This window comes from Canis lupus, chromosome 1 (assembly GCF_048164855.1).
Source record: "Canis lupus baileyi chromosome 1, mCanLup2.hap1, whole genome shotgun sequence".
NCBI lineage: Eukaryota > Metazoa > Chordata > Mammalia > Carnivora > Canidae > Canis > Canis lupus.
The window spans coordinates 86985066-87009638 of NC_132838.1; the positions used below are offsets into that span (position 1 = coordinate 86985066).

A 24573-nucleotide genomic window follows, 5' to 3' on the forward strand; every position below is an offset into this window, starting at 1 on the left:
TAAACTAACGTATTTTAAAAATTCAATATGTATGTGTTGTAACTGTAATATCGTCTATAGCATAGTAGTACTAATAAATATATACATTTAAAGGAAGATAATTGGTAGTCCTAAGATATATATTTCCTATCTTTTTTTTAAATCTTTAAGTGGGATCTATAAGGAAGAGTATTATTATATTAAAAGAGTCAAACATGAATGAGACTTAGGGAGCTTGTCTGGCGCACAGGTTGTATAATTGAAGAATTAATATAAACAAAATTATAGAAATAACAGGAAGAGGGATGGCTGGGTGGCTCAGTGGTTGAGCGTCTGCCTTTGGCTCAGGGCGTGATCCCAGGGTCTGGGGATCGAGTCTTGCATGGGGCTCCCCACTAGGAGCCTGCTTCTCCCTCTGCCTGTGCCTCTGTCTCTCTCTCTGTGTCTCTCATGAATAAATAAATCTTAAAAAAAAATGAAATGACAGAAAGAAATACTGTGAATTAAATGTAGTATTTAATGTTTTAATCTTTCTGGAGAATTCTGTTATAGGAGACTGATTTGTTTTAGGAAATTGTTCTGAGATTCATTTTTGGAGGATGCATTTGGGGAAGGTTTTGTTTTGGCACAGCAAGGGGCTCAAATACCACTGGAATAAATTCAGGATTTTCAAATTTGTCTCTGTTTAATATATGTTTTCAGTTTTTGCAAAGTTCCTTATAACCTTTTGTTTTTGAACGAGTGAAAAATGACTTCTTGGGCTGATGTAGGTCATGGAAAATTGAAAGCCAAACCTCTAAGATACTTCAGTTTTCCAGCTCTTATTTTAGAAGAAAGGCTTTCAGATTCAGATTTGACTGGAGGGTATCAGTTTTCACATTAATTTACAGATTTTTTGTATGTGTGTTCTTCAGATTGAGGTATTTCTTTGACAAGCTATATAAGCCGCAAAGGTTTTATATTCTGATGAATAAGCTGGCCTGTGGTGGTGGAAGAGATGATGAAGATCTTGGCTAGCAGAATGCTTGGTCTGTTTTTACCATTTCAGTTTAAGTAGGCTTCGTTTTAAGTATAATTTCGCATGAAGTTGGCTACTACTCATTTAGTCTGGCTCAGATCACAGAACCTCTCTTCTGGAAGTAGAGGCACTGGCCTTTGTGCTGGAAATGTTTGCTTAGTTTATCTAAGCTTTCATTCTCTCTTTAATTCTTTTTTTTTAAGATTTTATCAAGTTTTTAATTTTTTTTCAGATTTTTATTATATATATAGAGAGAGCGTGCACATGAGTGAGGGTGGGGGGAGGGGGGCAGGGGGAAAGGGAGAAGCAGATTACCTGCTGAGCAGAGAGCTGGATGTTGGGGCTCCATCCCAGGATCATGACCTGAGCTGAAATTAGTCAATTAACCAATTGAGCCACCCAGGCGCCCTTTAAGTTTTTAATTTTAATTCCAGTATAGTTAACTAAAGTGTTGATTGGTTTTAGATGGACAATATAGCAATTCAACAATTCTACACAGGATTCAGTGCTCATTACGATGAGTGTCCTCTTTAATCCCCATCACCTATTTTACCCATCTTCCCCTACACCCTCTCCTCTGGTAACCACCTGTGGGCTCTCTGTAGTGGAGTCTTCTTCCCTTTAATTCTTAATTGCTTTTTGAAGGTTTATGTGCAGACATGGAGCACTCAGAACCTGACTATGACCATCACGCGAGATGAGTATCCCTCCTACCCTATGGTGCTCCGGGGCATCAACCAGAAGGCTACCTTTCCCCAGTACCAACCTGTGATCATGCTGGAGAAGGGCTATACCATCCACTGGAATGGACCAGCACCCAGGACTGCTTTTCTATACCTCATAAACTTCAACAAGTAGGTCTCTATTACTGTTATTTCAAATAGTTGAGCAAGTAGCAATTTCATAGAGACAAATTATAACATTGCTTTTGTAGCAAGTAAAGAATGCCAACTTCGTGTGCTTTGTTCTTCTTAGGTGGAGGCTGTATATTTTTGTTGATGGAATTAAGCAATTTTACAGATTGAATCCTGTCATTTTAGAAACATTTCTTTTTGTCTATGGTCGAGGTATTGTGTGCAGAAAGCCATTCACAGTAGGTTTTAAAATCGCCTGCTGAATACTTTAATTCCCCATATCTGAGATGGGAAGTTTTTTTCTGGTGTTCCAGCTGAGCACTTGGTTATCTAGAAGATGAAAACATTTTTGAGGCCAAGTTCAGACCTGCCAGAAGAGGCAGATCTGCCAGAAGAGGCATGATTGATAAGTAATGTCAACTACAGGCAAGCGGTGGACAAATTGTGGCATGAATGCCCGGTCTTGCAGCCCCTGCCTGTAAAGTTCTTTCTTCTGTCCCTTCTCTATTTCATTGGTCTGTCCTAGTCATATCACTTTCAGTCAAAGGCTTCATTTTTACATGAATTTATTCAAGTGTTTTCTGTATGCCAGATCTAAAGATGAACAAGAAAAGTACCTGCCTTTTGGGAGCTCATATTATCCAGGTAGAAAAAAATTTTAAGTAAATTGACAAGCTGATGCTATTGTGAGTGGACAAAGGATAGAGCAGTAATGCTGCCCATCGGGGCTGGGCCAGGCTGCACAGAAAAGGTGGTACCAAGTGATCAGTCTTGTTACAAAAGCAATACCATTGGGAAAGGGCTGGTTCTGGTCAGGGACTGATGAGTTGAGTGTGATGGGAGCATGGGCTGCATCAGGGGAAGTGACAGACACTGGCAAGGTGGATGAGACTATTTTGGAAGGCAGAGGTAACCTATCTAGTTGTGTGTGATGGTGAATCCATGGGATTCCCATGAAAACTGCTCAGATAGGTACTGTAAAAATTGAAATGGTCTGTTCATCTAGCTGGTCATAAGGCTCTGACTTGTAAAACTCTCTTAAAACACCCACTTGAAATTAACGGAGGTGGGCATAGAACATGTAGGAACTTAGCTCTAAGTAGATCACTTCCAAGGATCTGTGAATATCAGTGGATGCCCTTATTCTGAGAGGTTAGGGCCCTAGCACCTACTCTAACCTGGACCGTTACTGTATTCCTCCAATACTTGCTGCTGTGTCTCTTTGCCTTTGCTAGAGAATCACACCCTTACCTACGGAGTCAACCAAGGAGAAACCCCAGGACTCATCACTGACTCTCCTTTTCCTTCATCCCGTCCCATCAGTGGCCAAACCCTGTTGGTCCTATCTCCTTAGGGGTCTTTAAATCTCTCCACTTCTTTCTACCCTTACTGCTTGTGGCCGAGTGCAAGCCATCATCATCTCTTGCCTGGGTCCTACGTGATCTCCCCACCTCTGATCCTTACTTCACAGTGTATCCAGGGTGAGGTTTCTAGAAGCCAGTCTGGTATTAGTCCCAGGAGTGAGGTACAGAGAAGGCAGTGAAAGAAATAAGCAATGGTCAGAGAGGACCAAGAAAAAATGTCAGAGTGATCAGTAACCCAAGGATTTATATATGGCAGGTTATGAGTTTGAGGTGAGATATTACAACTGAGTGGTATGCAGGGTTCTATAAGGATCCCCTGTAACTTTTGAACAAATACTGAGCAAGTAAGTAAAAATCTTTTAAAGTGAAAAAAGGCAGAAACTCAGAAAGTTTCAAAAATCTGTGTGGGCTTTTGAAATTCAGTCAGACTTTCCTTGCTTAAGTAGTTCAGGGTTTGTAAAAATTACATCATGGGCAGAGGCAGGAGGAAGAGATGGACAATTTTTTTCCCCAAACTTAATTGTGATTATAGAGAGGTCATAGATTTGGTCGTAGTGCCACTTCTACAAGTAACCCTTTAAAAACAATGAAAGCTCTGCTTGTTCATTAAACAAAATAAGAAAAATATAGAAAAAAAGAAAATTGAAATAACCTATAATTCCTCTAATCAAAGTGAGGCATTAAAAAGATATTTCTTCTTCCTTTCACCCTTGTGTGTTTTCTGAACATATAGATATGCCACAATTTATTTGACTGTCATTTCCATGGAAGGGACCTTCCATGAACACTTAGCTTGATTTTTTTTTTTTTTCTGCCAGCCCTTCCTATACTCTTATACCCCTTTCTGCTATTATAAATGATACTGCATAGAGCATCTTTCCATATACCTGTTTGGTGGACATTTCTAGTCATTCATTAGTGGGGGTTACTGGTAAAACATGCATGAATAATTTTAAGGCCTTGTGACATATTTTTTAAAAACTTTGTGGAAGAGGGGTGGTAATTGTATAACCTTGTGAATGTACTTAATGCCAACGAATTGTGGAGTTAAAAATGGATAAAAAGGTAAATTTTGTGTATGTATACTTTATGAAACTTTAAAAATGCCCCCAACAGCAAATGATTTAAAAAGGAGAAATGTTTTTAATGGTTTCCAGAAAGTGTTGATTCTATATCTAAAGTCAGGATATGGGATATCTGGGTAGCTCAGATTTTTAAGCATCTGCCTTTGGCTCAGGTCATGGTCTTAGGGTCCTGGGATTGAGCCTCGCATCAGGCTCCCCGCTCAGCGGGAAAAGTCCCTGCTTTTCCCTTTCCCTCTGTCCCTCCTCCTGCTTGTGCTCTCTCTCTTTCTCTCAAATGAATAAGTTTTTAAAAAAAATCTTAAAATAAAGACAGGATGTTATGTAAGGAAAAAAAAAACCCACAGCAATTTGGTAATATGCATTAAAAGCTTTAAAAATATCCAGCAGTTTTACCACAAAGTGTTTATCCTACTGCAAAAATAAAAAGAAAAATATATTTATGAACAAAAAAATTCTTTGAAGGGACCCTGGCTGGCTCAGTCAGTAGAGTACGTGACTCCTGATCTCAGGAGTGTGAATTTGAGCTCCACATTGGCTGTAGAGATTACTTAAAAAATAAATCAATAAAATAAAAAAAAAATTCTTTGGGAAGATTTTACAAGTGTCACTCACACTGTTGGGCTATTAGTGTTTCTTCCATTTTCGTATATGCCATTCCCAGCCATCTCACTTGATTTTATGATCCTCTTGAAGTGTCTAAAGTACGTTTTTTCCAACTTCTGTTCACATTCTCTGAAATCCTGTTGAGACCAAGCCACTTTTGTAAGCCAGACAATTGTTGTAAATATATTGGCGGAGGGACGCCTGGGTGGCTCAATGGTTAAGCGTCTGCCTTCGGCTCAGGGCGTGATCCTGGAGACCTGAGATCGAGTCCCACATCGGGCTCCCTATATGGAGCATGCTTCTCCCTCTGCTTGTGTCTCTGCTTCTCTCTGTGTGTGTCTCTCATGAATAAATAAATTAAAAAAAAAATTTTTTTTAAAGAGAAGTTTGGGGGAACATATAGAAGCGGGGGATTTTGAAGGAGGAGAAAAATCCTGGCTGAAATTTACATACGCTATAGTACTCAAAGTATATAGGCTCAAGTGTGAATTCATTGTTTTATTGTCTCTCCTTTATAGGAATGACTGGATTCGAGTTGGCCTCTGCTATCCATCAAACACAAGTTTTCAGGTTACCTTTGGCTTTTTACAGCGCCATAATGGCTCATTATCCAAAATGGAAGAATATGAGCCTGTGCATTCACTGGAAGAATTGCAGAGGAAGCAGTCTGAGAGGAAATTCTATTTTGACTCCAGCACGGGGTAATTGGGTGCAACCAGTGAATGAGAATTATTGCCATTTTTCTTTAATAGTGAAATTACTAGTTCTTCAGCCTAACTAAGAATAGGTTGTGATGGGATGGCTGTTTAGAAGAGCAGCTGATGTGGGTAATTCTCTGTTCATCACTATTAGAGGTTTAGGGACGTAGAATGACTTGTAATTATAGTTGGCAGCAGGAATCGAATGAAGATGTTTGCCATGTACCTATTAAGGCAATTTGGAGAGAGATTATCCTTGTCAATGAAGAACCAGTAGGCCCAATTGAAAATTAAAATAAATTTTTTTTCTATGACCATCCTTACAATGATTATTTACATGTGATATAGTTCATATTTCAGGGAAAGCTCATTGTTACCCCCTCCCTTTAAGGTGATCCCTCAAGCTGACCTTGACTTAAAAAAAAACAAAAAACAAAAAAACCAAACCACTGTGTAACCATGGCATATTTGCTTTCAACTTTCTCTAGGCTGCGTCTTTCCACTTTTTAATTCTAATCCTGTTCACCCGGGGTCCTGTTGGCTTTGTCTGCTTTTATCCAGTTACAGTCTCTCAGCCTTTGGGTGATGGTAGGCTCAATCTCCTCTACTCTTCCAGCAAGTAGCATGCTCCTCCAGTATCCATTCCTTAAGCTGACATTCCTTTCACATGCCATCGTCTAGGTACTGTAAAGATGCTGATGTAAATAAGACCCATTTCTTCTGCAAATTCTCAGTCCATTGAGGGATGTAGGCTTCTAAGGCAAGTGATTAGAGAGCTAGAGGTTTCAAAGCTGTAATTCCTACAGTGGAATATTCAGTGCGCCTTTTGAGGTACCTGGAAGCTCAGCCTAGGGTGATCCGTGACATCCCAAGGGGGTGACACGGGGGCTAACTCCTGCCGAATGGGTAGGAGGAGATAGTAGAAGAAAGGGGGAATGTGTCCCCAGGAGCGGTGTAGATAGATGCATGAAGGCATGGAAGAACATGGCATGGCATGTTTGGGGAAAGACAGTGGTTCAGAATGGGGAGAAGGGTGGCAGGTTTGAGGCTTGAGGTTGGGGTTCAGTCAAGGGTCTCATTAGTTTTTGAATAAGATGCAGCTCCTTTGCCCTCCAGGGCTCCTCCAGCAGCCTGTGTGACCAGCTCAAGTCTTTTCTTACTGTAATTGTCACTGGTTTTCAATTTCTAGTAAGACTTAAAACAACCTGCTTGGACTTTTACTCTACAGATGACAGAATGTCCACATTCCCCGTTTGATTTTCCACAAAAATAAATTGAACACCCAAATTTGTGAGGATGGTCTGGGGATCATGAATGATTAGCTGGGAAATAATTTTTTTCATTCTGCTGTTTTTTAGAATCCATTGGCCTTCAAGGCTTTAATTCTTTTTAATGATTTTTTGATGATTTTTAATTATTTAATATCAAAAGGCACAGGCCTAACCACATCCCTCTTATCCCTTCTCATTCCTTCCTTTATATATGTTAAAGTATTGATGTTAGGACAGTGGCTTACTTTTACTCCTAACTGTAACTTCCCATTGTTCATTGACTTCATATTAAAATATGAATTCTTGATCTATAGTAATCAATCACATTTGATCAAGTGCTTTATAATCTTGACTTCCTTTGGTTCAGAAAGACTACGTTTGCTGACAGACGTTGGACTGTTGCCTGGAAGTTACTTTTCCATTCATCTTGGCAGCAGGAGGATAATTCAGAGTGGGCGGGTCTGTTCTTTTCCCTTGATGTTGGCCAAAGTACAGACAGAAGGACTTCAGGCCCATCTGCTCTTAGTAAACATCACAGCAATTGATGTGAGACCATATCTTGGCCTCAGTCAAGCAACTCACAGTTGCTATTTTTATGAATTTCAAATGTATGCCTTAAACGAAAATGATTTAAAACAAAACAAAACAAAAAAAACCCCACACACTAATTTATGAAATCCCAAACTCAACACAAGTCTAAAAATTTCCAAGGAAGTTTTGAAGCAAACCAAAGAACCAAAGTCCATCCTCCCAAATTACCTATTGAACTAATTCACTCCAGAAATTAACTTTGATATGCTCCAGAACAGCTGAATCGGGTTATCAAAATATTTTCTGAAAGCAGTATGGCATTTGACTTAGGACCCTAGGAGGATAGAAAGGAAAGAGGAATAGCTTTATTAGTTTTAGAATTTGTTTTCTTTTAAGGAAAAGTTACTTTATTAGAGAAATAGCCCTTTGGGCTGTGAGCCAATGTGAGGAATTTTGTGAGTTTATGGGAGTCCGTCTAACATCCCATGGATTGATTTGTTTCCATTCAGGTTGCTGTTTTTGTATCTCAAAGCCAAAAGCCACAGGGATGGCCACAGTTACTGTTCATCTCAGGGATGCGAAAGAGTCAAGATCCAGGCAGCAACAGACTCAAAAGATATCAGTAACTGCATGGCCAAAGCGTACCCCCAGTATTACAGGAAGCCGTCGGCACTCAAGCGCATGCCATCTGTGCTCACCCGGCTCTGTCAAGGCTGTGGAACCCGCCAGGTAATTGAGGAAGAGGGGACTGTGGGTAGGAGAAAGAATCAAAAGCACTTTTTAATTTTGTTTGTTTCTTTGTTTGTTTTGGCAATGGGAACATTTTTCTTTGAAACATCTGTATTGCCAAGTTACAAATACTGCATGATTTCTCCTAAATTTTGGCCCCTTCTAGAATCTGATAGTCATAAGAAGCAAACTAGTCCAAATTCGTGATAAAAGTATCTTATCTCTGTGATACATAAGTTAATCCTGGATGACTATAGACTTCTTGGCCTTCATCTTTTTTCTCTTCCCCTCCAGGATGATTCTGTTAGGATATTATTGCCTTTGGGTTTATATGTCAGTGATGTACAGAAATGCTTTGTTTTGTTGAGGACTATAAAATTTCTCTTCCAAAAATGCAACTCATATATGGGTGGCTCAGTTGGTTAAGTGCATGACTCTTGATTTTGGCTCAGGTCATGATCTCGGGTTCCTGGGATGGAGCCTTGAGTCAGGCTCCATACTCAGCAGGGAGTCTGCTTGAGGTTCTCTCTCTCTTTCCCTCTGCCCCTCCTCCACTAAAAATAAATAAATAAATACATATTTTTAAAAAATGTAACATATGAAAATTGTCCTCCCCCCCCCCCCCCTTTTTTAAAGTGGAAAGCTACCGTTAAGTTTGAAGCATGTGCTGTTATATTTGCCTGTAATTAAAAGTACAAACTAACTGTGTGGCTAGAAGTGAAGTGTTTCTCCTGACATAGTCTTGATTATAAAGTCTCCCTCCAGATCTTAAGAAAACATGTCAATGAAAATAAATCCAAAATATGAGCTCAAATTGGGCATGGGGTTTTCAAAGGATGTCAGGCCAACTCTAAGTGAAAAAGAAATATAGAGTAAATGCTGCTCTAATTTATATTTAACCTTTATACAAACAAATATGGGTTAAGGGAAATGGTTCTCAAAGTGTGGTCCCAGACCAACAGCATCAGCATCACCTGGGAACTCATGAACTATTAGAATTCTTTGGTTCCACGCCAGTCCTACTGAATCAAAAATGTTTCTCATTTGTTTTTGCCTTTTGGTGGCAGTAAGAGCAGGAAGAGGAACATGAATTTATTTCTTCTGTAAGCATTTTTTCAGTGGCAGTTCACTATCCACAGTTTCAGTTTTTTGTATCCCTGTGCCATTCTGTTTTCCAACTCAACTAAAACCAACCCACCAGCCAACCATCCCACCCACCAACCAAGCCAACCATGTACATGAAGAAATTTATATAGATCCTTGCATGTTCCATGTAATATCTTAACTATTAAAGTGATAAAATGATACTTATTTATTATTTTATTTATTTTTATTTTCTGGGGAAGAGGGATTCTATGTCCAGCACAGAGCCCATTGTTTGGGGCTCGGTCTCACAACCCTTGAGATTGTGACCTGAGCTGAAATCAAGGATCAGATGCTTGACCAACTTAGTCACCCAAGTGCCCCATAACGTGATACTTTTAGATAATCTTTGTGGGGCAGTAAATTCTCCATCCTAATTCTTAAGCTGAATTTGCTAAAATTACAGAGACGATTATGTAATTTGTTATAATAATTGTAACATTATAATTTATAAAAATACTCCTCATTGGAAATATCCTAAGCCTATCTTTTTAAATCGTTCCATACTTTAATGTTTAGCATTTCTCGTTTTTTGGTGCTTGAAACATGGATCAGAATTTATTTTTTTAAAAATGTATTGATTACTGACTGGGCACAGTTGCAAAGTACTTGAGGCATTTGGGAACCTCACTTTTACTTGGAAATTGGGAAAAGGAGTGAGTTTGTTTTAAATACCAAAAACAAACACATGTATGCGGGAAGTAAGTAGGAAAGTTCACACAAATTTTTGACTCCAAATCTGAGATTCAAAGAAACATCTGAGCTTTTGAATGATGATTGCTTGCCCTTGGAATGAAGTTGTTGACATCCATTCATGAGGATATGTACTTTAAGTGCCGAATTGTGTGAGTTAGGCCTGCCTTTTTTTTTTTTTTTTAAGATTTTATTTATTTATTCATGAGAGACACAGAAAGAGAGAGAAGCAGAGACATAGGCAGAGGGAGAAGCAGGCTCCATGCAGGGAGCCTGATGCGGGACTCGATCCTGGGTCTCCAGGATCACGCCCTGGGCCCAAGGCAGATCCTCAACCACTGAGCCACCCAGCAATCCCCTAGGCCTGGTTTTGAATGAGCAAAAGGCCTTTATGGTGGAGTTGAAAGATGGAATGTGGGATTTGGAGTGATTTCAAGGAGTAGAAGGAAGCAAGGGAGGGAACAGCATATGCAAAGGCAGAGTGGTGGGAAAGGGGAGCATTTGGGGGAAAGCAGGTTTAGCTGCTCTGCCTGCAGAAGGTGGTAGAACAGTGGGATTAGGGGCCTTGATGTAAGATGTGGCTTGATTTGTGGGACACATTGCAAGTCAGGTAGAGAAGTTTAGCCTGGTGATGTACAACCTGCTACAAGGTTTTGAACAGTGTAATCTTTGTCCTCTGTCCTTCTCTTAGTCTGGAGTGACTGAGTTCCAATTTAAGATAACTGGTCCGAAGAGGACCTGAAAAGGACAAAGATCTAAGTGTGAAGCACATTTAATTAGTCATTTGCGGAATTGATTTTAATAACAAGGTTACAGCTATTTGAGACTGGGATTATTCCAGAAAATGAGGAGCATACACTACTTGTGTTAAGTCTGAATCAAAAGGTGGAACTCTAGGACATCTGATCTATATAAAAAGTTCACAGGGAGGAAAAATCACCATTGGGTTTGATATAATTGAGTTGATTTTGAGGCCCTTTTGAAGGAAGATGTGGTTGACATAAATATGGAACTTCTTCCCGGTGTAGGTGGTGTTTACTAGTGATCCTCATAAAAACTACCTCCCCGTGCAATTCCAGTCACCCAGTAAAGCCGAGACTCAGCGTGGAGACCTGTCTGTTATCTCTGTAAGTACCATCTGGAGTGTACCCTGCCTCAGTTTCTCACTTTTATTGTTTCATCCCAGTGACATGAATTATCTCTGGCAATAGTCACTTGGTGACAAGCAATATAATAGAGGTATAAATACCTCCCAAACATTTACATTTTTGAATAAGTTAAATCTATTAAGTCTTTTTTCTCACTAGATTGTGTTTATTGATGAATGTTAAAATTCATTCACGAAGTGTTAGTCATCTATTCTAGGTGGGTTTATGGAAGTGTAGGCCTGAGCCTCACTGTCAGCACTTAGAATTTGGGCTAAAGACCATGCTAGCCAGTGGTAACCAGCTCTTGATGTGAGATCTGTCCAAAATCAGGTTGACTTGAGTGCCATCATATAAAGAGCTCTTGGGGCGGCAGGTGTCTAGCCATCTAACTAATATCCAGCCTGGGCCTGGGCCTAGTCTCACGGGATCTCTTTATTTTTATTTCTTAAAAGATTTTATTTATTTATTTGAGAGAAAGAGAGAGAGAAAGAGCACAAACAGGGGGAAAGGGAGAAGCAGACTCCCAGCTGAGCAAGGACCCTGACATGAGGCTCAATCCCAGGACTCTGGGGTCATGACCTGAGCCAAAGGCAGATGCTTAAGCAACTGAGCCACCCAGGTACCGCTCATGTGGTATCCTTAAAGAGCTCATTTTTTGTTTTATTTTTTTTTGTGTGTGTTTATTTATTTATTTTTTGTAACTGAAATATAACATATCCAATACAGTATTAGTTTTAGGCATAACACATACTGATTTGACATCTATGCACATTATAAATTGCTCACCATGGTACATGTAGTCACCATCTGTCACCGAAGTTATTACAACATTATTAATTCTGTTCCCTCTGCTCTACTTTCCCTCCCTGTGACTTATTTAATAACTGGAAGTTTGTTCCTCCTAATCCCCTTCACCTGTTTGACCCATCCTCCAACCATAGGAGTTCAGTGTTTTAAAGTGGTGGGTAGGGATCCCTGGGTGGCGCAGCGGTTTGGCGCCTGCCTTTGGCCCAGGGCGCGATCCCGGAGACCCGGGATCGAATCCCACATCGGGTTCCCGGTGCATGGAGCCTGCTTCTCCCTCTGCCTGTGTCTCTGCCTCTCTCTCTCTCTCTCTGTGACTATCATAAATAAATAAAAATTAAAAAAAAAAAATAAAGTGGTGGGTAATACAATCACAAAGCCACATGTATGGACAAAATTATATCTTACTCTTTTTTTTCTTTCCCAATTTCTTTTATTGTGTTAAAATATACATAACATTCATTGTCTTAACCTTTTTTAAAAAAAATATTTTATTTATTAACAAGAGACACACAGAGAAAGGCAGAGACATAGGCAGAGGGAGAAGTAGGCTGCATATGGGGACCCCAGGATCAGGACCTGAGCCAAAGACAGATGCTAAAGGACTGAGCCACCCAGGCATCCCCATCTTAACCATTTCTAAATGCATAGTTCAGTAGCATAAAGTACTTTCATATTGCTGTGGAAATATTACCACCATCCATTTCCAGGATTGAACTCTGAAATAAGAACTTTTTAACAACTCTGAATTAAAAGTATCTCTGCTTGGGGGTTGGGGGTAGGGGGTGTGAAATGAGATGTTATTGATCAATAGGCAAATAGTTTCAGATGAGTTAAGATGAATAAGCTCTCCAGATCTGCTCTACAACGTTGTCCCTATAGTCAACAATTACGTATGGTACACTTAAACTTTGTTAAGCAGATGGATCTTGTGAGCACACACACACAAAATTAAAAAGAAAAGAAAAAAGAAAAGAAAAGAAAGAAAAGAAAAGAAAAAGAAAGAAAGAAAAGGAAAAGAAAAGAAAGAAAGGATACCTCTATTTAAATGTAGCTCAAAGATTTCCCAACTATGTATTTATGTCTATTGCCCTCTGTTAGCAACTGTTCATTTGGTAGTTTGTTCATGATGTAATTTTTTTGGCATAAAATTTGTTACCTCAGCGTCTCAATACTGTTGGCTGCATGGAGAACCTGATCCCAGCCTGTAGACATGGTGTCTGGCAGGAGTCATTTGCATAAGGAAAGCAAGTGGATACTGAGCCTCTCTGCTCTACTAACTTCACTAAGCAATTCAAGAAGATATTATTTTGCCCAAAAAATCTCAGGCAGGCTCTGCTCCAGTGTCTGAAGACACTTTTTTAACTCCATTGCTGCACACTGGGTGCTCGGGATCCCCAAAAATTTACAGAACCTTGTTACTGTACTTAACTCCAATACGTTACTCATGCATTGCCTAAAGAGTCTTTGCTAGGAATTGGCGTTTCTTTAGTCCTTTTTTTTTTTTTTTAAAGATTTTTATTTATTTATTTATTCATGAGAGACACACAGAGAGAGGCAGAGAAACAGGCAGAGGGAGAAGCAGGCTCCATGCAGGGAGCCTGAGATGGGACGGACTGGATCCCGGGACTCCAGGATCACGACCTGGACCGAAGGCGGTGCTAAACCACTGAACCACCTGGGCTGCCCGGCGTTTCTTTAGTCTTTATGGAGACTTTTGTATTTTCTTTAAGCAGTAGGTTTTAGCGGATTCTTTTCAAGAGAAGAGTTTAAATGTGTTGAGGATCATTATATTTTTTTTCTCAAATTTCTCAGTTTTAAGTATTCAGATTTTTAAAAATAAAGAGAAGGAATATATCCATCCACCTGGGTGGCTCAGTCAATTGGACCTCTGACTTCAGCTAAGGTCGTGATCTTGGGAGTCCTGGGATCAAGTCCTGCATTGGGCTCCCTGCTCAGTAGGGAATCTGTTTGTCCCTCTGCCCTTCCCTCCTTCTCACTTGTTCTTTATCTCTTTCTCTCTCAAATGAATAAATAAAACCTTAAAAAAATTTAAATATAAACTCCCCAAACAAGGACAAGTGTAGTGGTGATAGCATTTCTTCTTTGTTAGCTTTTAGCATAGTTTATAATTGTACACATTTTATTTTATTTTTTTTTTCAGGGAAAACCTTTTTTTTTTTTTTTGGATCCCAGGGAGGGAGTGTATAGGAATGAAGCCCTTCAGGCTGCAGCGAGAGTCAGAGTCACACTGCTCAAGCGTGGGCTGCTGTGCCTTGCTCAGAGCATCCAATGCAAACAGTAAAGACCAATCAAGGCAGAGTTATGAGAAGGCTGGCAGAGTTCCAGGTGTTGGTGGAGAAAGAGTAACTGGATTCTGCAGTTTGAATCCTGGAACTGTCATTTGATTCATGGGTTTAGAAGACAGAGGGAAGGGCTGGGAAGATGAGTCATCCTGGAGACATGAAGTGGTGGTGACAGCAGACGTTTCTCTATTCTCAGGTCAACGGCACCGACTTTACCATCCAAAGTGCGGGTGTTCTCCTCCTTCTCGTGGATGCCTGCAGTGTTCCCTTCCGGTTGACGGAAAGAAAGGTCTTCTCTCTTGGTGACATCAGTCGCATGGAAGGGTATTTGAGAACCGGCATCCCTCCAAGGTAGGTGACGCTTGCTCGGTAAGAGGGACAAGCTGCCTGACCAGATGGTGCCTGGTTAACTCTGAGCTTTGGTTTGTCTTTCCACCCTTCTACCTCGCGGGCCCTCAGTGCTGTTGAGAAGATATTCATGCCTTCCTGCTCTCACATTGATGCCCATGTGGTCTAAGTGGAATTATTACAGATCAGTGAAAGCCTGGATGTTAGAAGAGTTTACAAATGGTGGGAAGGCTCTTAGAAGGGGAATTGTTTCGTATTTTGGATCGTTTCTATCCCACATTTTAGTATTTGTTTGAGTACATGGCATCTAACTCACTCAGAAGGTTACCAGTTTAAAGCAATTTTATAGACAGTATTACCTTTGTGGCCATCTGTACCACTGATAAGCCCTCAGACGGCAATGCACTGGGAATTCCCCTGACTTACATGGGAGTGACTAGAAAGGAGTCAATTGATTTTTAAGCAGACAGGTGTCTGTTCTCTTTTTTAAGAGCCCTGGCCTGATTGGTTTTGTTTTGTTCATCTCTGAAGAAGCATGCACATGAGCAAACCCTTTTTTTGGTGGTGGGGGGAGACTGGGGAGACCTTACCTAGAAGAAGGGAGATGAATTCAGGCTCCTTTTCTGCCTCCCTTGGCTGTGCTGCAGACATAGATTTGCATGCAGTCCTTCATTTAGTGAAGTGACTAAGGGGAGGACATAAGCTTCCTGGAGACTTAAGTCCTGTCTAGTTTTTGAATGCATCTTCAGTCATCTGATGACTTACACTTTTGACATATGACAGAGCCAGATTTCAGTTAAGTCCCATAAAGTCATTATAGTATTTGAGCATAATATTCGGTGTGCATGCATAGCTCTATCTTCTGCTTTAAGATACTTACAGGGAATTCATTTCTAAGGCCTCAATTTTCATTAAGGATTTCAAGATTTTTCCTAATGCTGAAAACATGTACTCAATTCACCTAAAACAACCCAGGGCATACAGCTCACCATAAATATTAGGATAACACGGCAGTCCTGTAAGGGACCCTATAGATTTAAGAGTTAAAACCAACTCATTAAAAAGTCAGTAGGTTGTTTCTAGAAAGGGGACCAAAGGAAGGCTTTTAAGATATGGGTAGTGCTCTGTTTATTCATCTGGGCCGGTTACATAACTGTGTTTAGCATGCAGAAATTCAGTGTGCTATACACTTAGTAATACTTTTCTGTATTTGTTTGTATCTTAACAAAGTGTTAAGAGGTTATGGAGCAACTGCCAGTGACTTCTAAAGACACTAGCCATGTGTTAGGGTGTGGGGGTAACTCGGGACCAGTAAAGTGATCTCATGTAAGTGATCCTGAGGAGGATCAGGCCTGTAGGGTTGCTATGGTCCAACATCTGTTCTGACTCTGAATGGTCACCACTGCTTTGGAGTGACATCAACCCGGCAAGACCCACATTCAGAAAATGAATAGTCATGGGTATATAAAAGTTGAAAAAAAGGATAGATTCTCTCTGTTCCTAGAGGGAAAACTAATATAAAAATGTCACTCTGCCTAAATTAATATATAAATTTGCCACATTTCCATTAGTGTCCTAATAGGTTACTTTTCTATTGTCCTTGAATGTTGATACTGAAGTTCCTCTGGAAGAATGAATGTGGGAGAGTAATCGAGTATTTGTGAACAACTCAAAATAACACACGGGGCTTGTTTTATAAGATATTAAATCACGAGGACAGAGTAATTAAGCCAGCCTAGCTTTGGCAGAGGAGAGAGAGAGAGAGAAAGAGATCAGGAGAAGAGAAAATCCACAGATTTAAGTATATGTGTTGATATGCTGCATAATAAACATGGAATTTAAACCAAACCATGGGATTCAATGCCTGGGTGGCTCAGCGGTTAAGCATCTGCCTTCGGCTCAGGGTGTGATCCCGGGGTCCTGGGATCGAGTTCCGCATCTACCTGTGTCTCTGCCTATATCTCTGTCTCATGAATAAATTAATAAAATCTTTTAAAAAAAATAAACCAAACCATGGGACACAGATTTTATTTTATTTCTTCTGAAATAAAAGAATTGGCTGTTTATGCATTTATTTTATAAGTAGATAATAGGACACAAATAGATAAATAGAGCATCTGAAACAAACAAAACTAGCCTCCCTTATTAATATATTCCCTAAAAGAGTTGAGTCCCAATTCACCCACTGGGTCCACTTACCTAAATGACCTTTGTTTCCCCAACATCTTGTAATAGCAACCAAGTGTCCTGGGTGGGGCAGGGAGCCGGATCTTGTACCAGCAGGGGTGTGAAAAGCATCTGTTTTTTTTTTTTGTTTGTTTGTTTTTATTTCTGCTTTTATCTAATATTTCTACGCTATATTTAGTTCAGAAAGGTACTTAATTAATACACACCAGTTTATTGACATTTTCCATATTTTCCAATTTTCTAACTTCCACATACAGGTCAATTGTTCTGTTGAGCACAAGAGGAGAAATAAAGCATTTAAATATTTCAGATTCATTAGTACCTCTGGGATTAGCCAAACCAGCTCATCTTTATAACAAAGGTTTGTATTTGTCTTATTCTATGACGTTCTTATGAGTCCAGCCACATAAGCATTTTTATGGTGGAACGTGGTCCCCGGACCATTCTCATGAGCTTATTTTGCTGGAGTGGTTATCATTAAGATAATTTTTCAATAAGGAAACATTATTTGAGGAAGTGTTTGGGGATGTGGTTTGTTATTTGGGGCAAGAGGTGGGTGGTGAGAGTTCATTGACTGACGTAAGGAAGCATACACATTTTTTGGTGTTGTTTTATAGCTGTCTTTGTTTTGTTCACCTCCAGCTCACCTCACGCATTGTCTTGCCTAGAATGGGTAGATTTACAAATTGCACTTTTTTTTTTTTTTTTTTAAGGAAGTACCATATTTGTGGGATTCAGCGGAAACTTTAAACCATCCTGGGCTAAGCTGTTTACCAGTCCTGCTGGCCAGGGCCTCGGGCTGCTTGAACAGTTCATACCTTTGCAGCTGGAAGAATATGGTTGTCGCAGAGCCAGCGCTGTCCGCAGGAGAGACCTGGAGATGTTAAAGCAGACTTCAAAAGCACATTAGGGACTCACTGTAACTTAAGTGCTGGGGGAAAAAAATGTGAACTAACTTATTTAATTTATGGCATTTTAAAATGACACTGTTAACCCAATGGAACCATTTTCCTGTTTGATACAGAGAGGGGACGAAAGAATTGAAAGCGATTGCTTGAATACCAGCTCCTGCACCTTCTAGTTGTACAAAGTGTTGACGAATTTATTTGTATTTGTTAGGCTGGTATATGCAGAGAGTGTCTCTCCTGCCCCTCACCCTTCACCTTGTGTGTCGTAGTGACTGTAAGCAGTGCTTCACCTTTCATCTAACAGGATGTCGTGGGGGGGAGGTGGGAATCAGCCAGAGTCCTTGAGGGGACCAGCTCTTGTAGCGCCTTGGATACTTGAAGTGTGATGCCCAGTTGTGTCATTGGCTTTGGGTCAGCAATGGACTTAGGTGGCTGGCATGTTCGGTGATGCCTCAGGCCCTGGATCCGGGCCGGCCGCCTTTTGTGGATTGTATAGGATACTCAATGACGGAGTTTTCAGTGGCAGCTCAGGCCCAGCTCATGCCCTTTTTTTGGCCTGGGCATGTGCTATTTTTATCCATTTGTACATTGATTCCTTCCAAGGGTTTAACTTTCAAACAGAAAGCATCCTGGGGCAAAGGGCTTTAGGGATTTGACATCCCTTGAAACTGCACCCATGGGCAAAAATTTGATCTGCACCAAGGTCTGAAGTCGTCAGGACCATATTTGCAGCTTTAATCCTTAGCCTGTTTCGACTGTATATTTGTGTTTAAAATGCAGAGCTGAGCTAAATATTTACTTTTTTTTTTTTTTTAAAGAAGAAGGCTGTTTTCCTGAACTGTAAACTTTTGTCGTTTCAGCTTACACAAAGGAAGTCTGTTCTTGGGGTTGCTCCTGCACCCGAGTTTTTGTTGTTTTTGCATGTGGATTTTTTTTAAGCTTTTCTGCTCACCGTCCTGCCAGGAAAATTGCAGAAAGCTTCATGATACCCCAAAATTTTGTACTCAGGGGGAGAAAAAAAGGGAAAGCCTTTTAAGGGCCAGAATCGTGGAGGGGATATTCAGAAACCATACTCTGTATAGCCTTAGAGGAGTTAGTCACTTGTAAATGAATTGTTAGAGCCAATTAAAAAAAAAAAAAAAAAAGTGCCGCGATGCCCTATTTCCCTTCCCACAGGGTGCATGCATGTCCTGTCAGTGAGAATTGCATGTGGCAGAAAGATTAGCTCCATGGCCAGGGATGTCTCCATATTCAAGAGGGAAGGATGATCAGAAAATGCCTTTACCTTTTCCAAAACCTGCAGTACGTGGAGTATTTGAAGACACGGCGAGAGGGTAGGAAGTGAGTTCAGGCTGACTTGGCAGTGAATACAGACAAATTCGCTTTCCTCTACCAAGAGCAAAGGCTGAGGGCCTGGCCTTTTGTGTCCAAGAGAAACTGCAGAGCAGGTCTGAGACTTGTGTTACTTTACAAAATATGCTACCTCAAAATGCTACCGATAAACCATTCTAACTCTTAAGTGCCCTTGTTAGGGGCACGTGTCTTAAAGTTGAGGGTTGTGTTTTGTTTTTTTTTTTTCTTTTGTATATGGATGAACGAGATCTTACCTATTAAATATGTTATTGGATCATGGTTCCTGAAGGTGATTAAAGTTTGTGTTTGTGTGTGTGTGTTTGTGTGTGTGTTTTATGACTTAAATATCTTTTGTGTGTGTTTTTTAGAGTTTGGTTCTTTTTTTTTTTTTTTTTTTTTTTTTTTTTTTTTTTTTTTTTAGAGTTTGGTTCTTTAAAGATTTGGAGAGGATATGTAAGTTGTGAGGCACTCTGTTTTTCTGATTTGTATGCTAATTATCAGGGCCTAAGTTAAATAAAGAAAAATATGTGTGCATGTATTTTTTATAGATGTGTGTGACTCAATCAATGAATCAATCGATCATTTTTTCTTCCAGCTTCCAGCCGTGAAGAAGCTATTGGCAGAGATGAGGAAGGGAAACTGTCCACCAAATAGTTTTTGGAAACACTAAAGCTTCAGAAGGGCAGGGCTCACATTCTGTGTTGCAGAGGTTCTCAAGTCTGTCTACGTTGGAATTGCCTGGGAGCTTTAAAAAATACAAAGGCCTGGGCCCCACCTCCCCACCTCCATTCAGATTTAATTGGTGTGGGATGCAGCCTGGGTATTGGAATTTTTTTAAAGCTCCCTGGGTGATTTTAGCATGCAGCCAGGTTTAAAAACCACTGCACTAATATAATAGGTCCACTGTTTGACTCGAATCTGTAATTTCTTGTGACCCAAACAAAATTTCATTTATCTATTATTTTTATTTGCTGTTCCTATATTACAGCACTCCCAGCCCTAAACAGCGTCTCACTATTGTCTCCTTTTAAAGGAATTTTAAATATTGTTTTCCGTCCTTAATCGTCTCACATTGTTAAATTGGTAAACTAAGCTTTTAAGTACATTTCCGGCAATGGGAGCTAGCAGTCTGTTTTATTTCTGTGGAGAAAATATATCCAAAGGTGATTTATAAGTTCGTAAGCATTTTCCATCAGGTGAGGCGATTGGCTGAGCTCCAGAAATGTGGCCGTCCACAAATCAGCCAGCTGATGAGAAACACAGGGCCTTCTCATATGTCAACAGACCGTGGGTTTTAAGTCTTTGCTGTAAGGTTCCTGCCTCTGCACCTGAGCCAGCATGCCACATACTCTCTTCAGGAGCTGGAGGAGAGTTTGCAAGAAGATGAAAGGCAGGCGCATGGTCTCAGGATGTGACTCCAGTGCAGTCACTAAGCTCCGTGTCAGATGTGGAGACGGGGTGGGGGGAATAGGACTTCTCTGTTTTCCAACTTCTTCAGAAGAGAACACATCCTCTTGCCTTTAAATGGATTACTTTGTTTTGAGGAGGGGCAGGCAATGAGGTGATAGAAGCTTGAATGCTTCAGATAACTAGGTGTTCGTTCTCTAAGAGATGAAGTAATGTTTGGAAAAGTCCAGTTGAAAGGCATTTTAATAAACAAGAATGCACTTAGTGAATTCAAGTGGGTTTCCCCCCCCCAATTGGTCCTTGTAGGTAAGTACATATGATCCCATCATGACCATGATTGTTGATATTACGACACAGAGTTGGAGCTTACCCTCCAGAATTCTTTTTTTTAAAGATTTTATTTATTTATTTATTTATTTATTTATTTATTTATTTATTCATTCATTCATTCATTCATTCATTCCATTCATTCATTCATTCATGAGAGACACACACACACACAGAGGCAGAGACACTGGCAGAGGGAGAAGCAGGCTCCATGCAGGGGGCCTGATGTGGGACTCTATCCTGGGTCTTCAGGATCAGGCCCTGGGCTGAAGGTGGTGCTAAACTGCTGAGCCACCCAGGCTGCCCACCCTCCAGAGTTCTTTGGCTTTCAGATTCTTATGAAATCATGTTTAATAACTCGAGAAATTCACCTAAAGGTGAACACTGTGAATGGGAGTAATTGGGTAACAGATTTGTATCATTACTGTTGTCTTAACTTGGTGGTAATCATTCAGTTTTCCAGAAAGGCAAGCAGACACTCTAGGCAGGAGCTAATTTTCACCAAAGGTCAGGGAGGGAAAAAATCAGGAAAAGGCATGCCCAGGCCCCTGTTCACAAATACCAAAATGCTATGTATGTCTTGCTGGACCATTGGAGTCATTTGGAAGGTAGAGGGGCTTTTTTTGTTTGTTTGTTTGTTTTTTTACCCATTTGTCCTCAAAAGAAGAGATAAGCTGAAAAAGATGCCAATCAGGCCCTGGTGTGGTGGGGGAAGGGCCACACACTATTTTATGTGATAAAATTAGAGGATGACTGACTGAATTTTGAAGATTTCTAAATGAGGAGCTGTGCCCCAGAGGGCATCCGAAAATACCAGGTATAGGAAGCTGATTTTACAGCTTTTTCAGTTCTATCTGAAAATATAGCTGAGAGTCAGTCAGAAAACAACCTCATAGATTGAGTTTTTCGGTTTTCCTCAGACGGACAGTGTGAGTAGTCTGGATCTGAAAAGTCCTCAATTTCAGGTTCATCCTCAGAAGAGCTTGGACTGTACAACCACAGTTGGAGTCCTCAAGGGTTGCAAAGTGACATGGGGGCCAGATTTGCCCCCGACTGGCTTCATACCAATTCTGAGCTAAGAATGGGTTTTACATCTTTAAGTGTAACACCTTGGAAAAAGTCAAGGGTATAATTTTGTGATGTGAAAATCGAAGTTCAGTGCTCATATGTGAAGTCTTATTGGAAGACAGCCGCTCTCATTGGCTTACGTGTTGACTAGTGCCCATGTCCTGGTGGCAGGCGTTGTACCAGCTGGTTGCAGACACTACCTGGCCAGCAAAGCTGAAAATATTTACAGTGTTCCTTTCCTGAAAAAGTTTGCTGACCCTTGGTCTTGGTGAAGGGTGTACTGCGTTCATTATCCTCTTCTTGGAACTTCGATAAGGTTTGAGAATTTTTTAAATAGAACGTTAAGGAAAGGGGTGCCTTGGTGGCTCAATCAGTTAAATGTCTGCCTTTGCCTAAGTCATGATCCCGGGGTCCTGGGATGGAGCCCCAAGCTCCAAGTTGGGCTTCCTGCTCAGCGAGGAATCTGCTTCCTCTGCCCCTGCTTGTGTTCTCTGTCTCTCTCACTGTGTCTCTCAAATAGGTAAATAAAATCTTTTTTAAAAAATGGAATTAATAGTAATTTTTTAAAAAAAGTTAAGGAAAAATCTGGCATCAGAATCACCTGAGGTGCTTGATGAAAGTGGAGAATCTGAAGCCCCAACTCAAACTGGGGAACTGGCATCTCCAGAGGTTGAAGCTGGGAATGTAATTTTACAACAAGCTCCCCAGCTATTTCTTATAAAGAGAAGTCTGAGAGCTTTTTTGAGAACCCTGTAACATGTAGTAAGGTCCTGTTCTTCTCTCCCTCCTCTCCTTCAGCAGAGAGCACATCGGAACAAATATGAATGTTGTGTTTTTTAGCCCTGATCTACATTGTCTTCCCCAGAACTTTTTGTGCCAAATGCAAGGCAGATCTGATGCACACAGCACAGTGTGTAACTGGTACTGAGGCAGCGGTTTGGAGTCTCTCCATCATCCGAAATTCTCATTGTTAGTATTATCCTGTTGGCTACAGTTATTCCTACGATGGAAAGCCAGCCATCCTTTGTTTTCTGCATGTTCTTCTTGTTAGTTGAGTTTAAAGGAAAATGTACATTTAGCCACAACCAAGCTGCACAGATTAACAAAAGCATCGTTTCTTTGCTCTGGGATGGAACTGTATGCACGCTGGTTATTTCACATTCCTAGAAGCACTGGGTTGTCAATTGCAGGTTTGTTTGTTTTTTGTTTTTTTGTTTTTTTTTTTAATTTTAGCTTTTTAAAGATTTTATTTCAGAGAGAGGGAGAAGGAGAGAGAACCCTCAAGCAGACTGCCTCCTGAGTGCTGAGCCTGTTGCAGGGCCTGATCCCATTATCTCAAGATCGTGACCCAAGCGGAAACCAACAGTCAGAGGCTTAACCAACTGAGCCACCCAGGAGCCCCGATTTTTTTTAAAAGGTAGAATGAATGACTTCATACAAGCAGTTTGAATTCTAAGTGAAAGCCTTTTAACACATAAACTTAATGGAGGGGGTGGGAGGCGGTTGGATAGGGTTGGTGGATAATGAAATTGGTCTTTGCCCAGAGAGGGTGGGACACTCTGTGGGACACTGTGGCAGGGCTACTTCTTCCATCTCCTCCCACCTGCCCATGTTGATCTTAAACACCCAGTTCCTGAGAAGGGAAGGCTTAGATCAGAAAGGTTTCTGGAGTGGGAAAATGTAGGGTCTTACTGATCTTGGGGGCCAAGGAGCATCATTGGTTCCCAACATGGCAGGGAAGAATAGAGTTCTGATAGGGGAGAGGAAAACAATCCAAAACTTGTTGCCTCCCAAAATGTACACATGAACGATCTTCTAAGGGAGATGGCTCTTTGTGAGTCGATTTGAGATAGTGAAGTGTCTCATACAGTTCATTGTTGTAGATACGGTGGATGTTCTGGTGACCAAGCCAGATTTGACCCGAGTTTGGGATCTTTACTAGCAGTGTTACTTCGAGTAGATTTCTAGTCCCGATCTTCAGCTTCCTCATCTATAAAATGGGATTACCAATACTTGGGTAAAATTACGAAGCGGCTTAAATGAGAAGAGCCATGGTTCCCAAAAATGGTTAATCAATAATAACAATGCCTGAGTGGTGGGTTCCCCCCAACCCTGCCTGCCCCCCTAAATAGACTTCCAGACACCTGTGAATTGTGATTTAGTTTTTTCAGGGCTAAGGATGAGGAAATCTATTAAAACAAACTTTGTTGCTAATGCCAAATTTGGGAACCACTGAGAAGTCCCTATGAAAGCCACTGGCCTAGTTTTAACACACTTTCCGTACTCCGTTGTTTGTGTCTAGAAAACAAGACTTGGGGCCAGGAAGTGTGTGTTCAGTGACTTGTTTGAAGTGTCCTCATGAAATCTGCATCTGTGCCCTGTGTTGCACCCAGTCTGTATCCCAGCCTGCCAGCTGGGTACGGGCTATTACTACGAAATGTGGAGAGACAGCCCTGACGTGAGAACATGGGGCTGCACCCTGTTCCATAGCTGGAGTGGGCAGCTCTCTGCTCTCCGTTCTTGGGATGGAGAATTACAGCTCAGCTAATAGGTTGTTCTTCTAATCCCTCTTTGCCCTAAATGCACATGGACTAGAAACAACTCGTTTCTAGTTATTGCTCCATCCTTCAACCACCCACATTTTCACTTTTGCGTCTTATCAAGCAGGAAAAATGTTTAACCTACGGTGAAGTGGTTCAGAGCTTAGGTTTTATAGGACATGCTGAAGCTGAGGGGAGGGCTTGGAATA

At 40.7% G+C, this 24573-nt stretch overlaps 1 protein-coding gene across 5 annotated transcripts in view; it reads left to right on the plus strand.

Annotated features, from left to right (window-relative positions):
- The window catches only part of CEMIP2 (cell migration inducing hyaluronidase 2), a 78740-nt gene extending 59405 nt beyond the window's left edge, over nucleotides 1-19335 (plus strand). For all 5 annotated transcript variants that reach the window (XM_072838234.1, XM_072838241.1, XM_072838251.1 and 2 more), the window contains 7 exons: nucleotides 1643-1851; nucleotides 5422-5604; nucleotides 7913-8132; nucleotides 10997-11095; nucleotides 14423-14577; nucleotides 17019-17122; nucleotides 17475-19335. In XM_072838234.1, coding sequence (XP_072694335.1) covers nucleotides 1643-1851; nucleotides 5422-5604; nucleotides 7913-8132; nucleotides 10997-11095; nucleotides 14423-14577; nucleotides 17019-17122; nucleotides 17475-17671 — 1167 coding nt within the window. In that variant the 3' untranslated portion in view covers nucleotides 17672-19335. The remainder of the gene's footprint in view (nucleotides 1-1642; nucleotides 1852-5421; nucleotides 5605-7912; nucleotides 8133-10996; nucleotides 11096-14422; nucleotides 14578-17018; nucleotides 17123-17474) is intronic.
- The last annotated feature ends 5238 nt before the right edge of the window (nucleotides 19336-24573 follow it).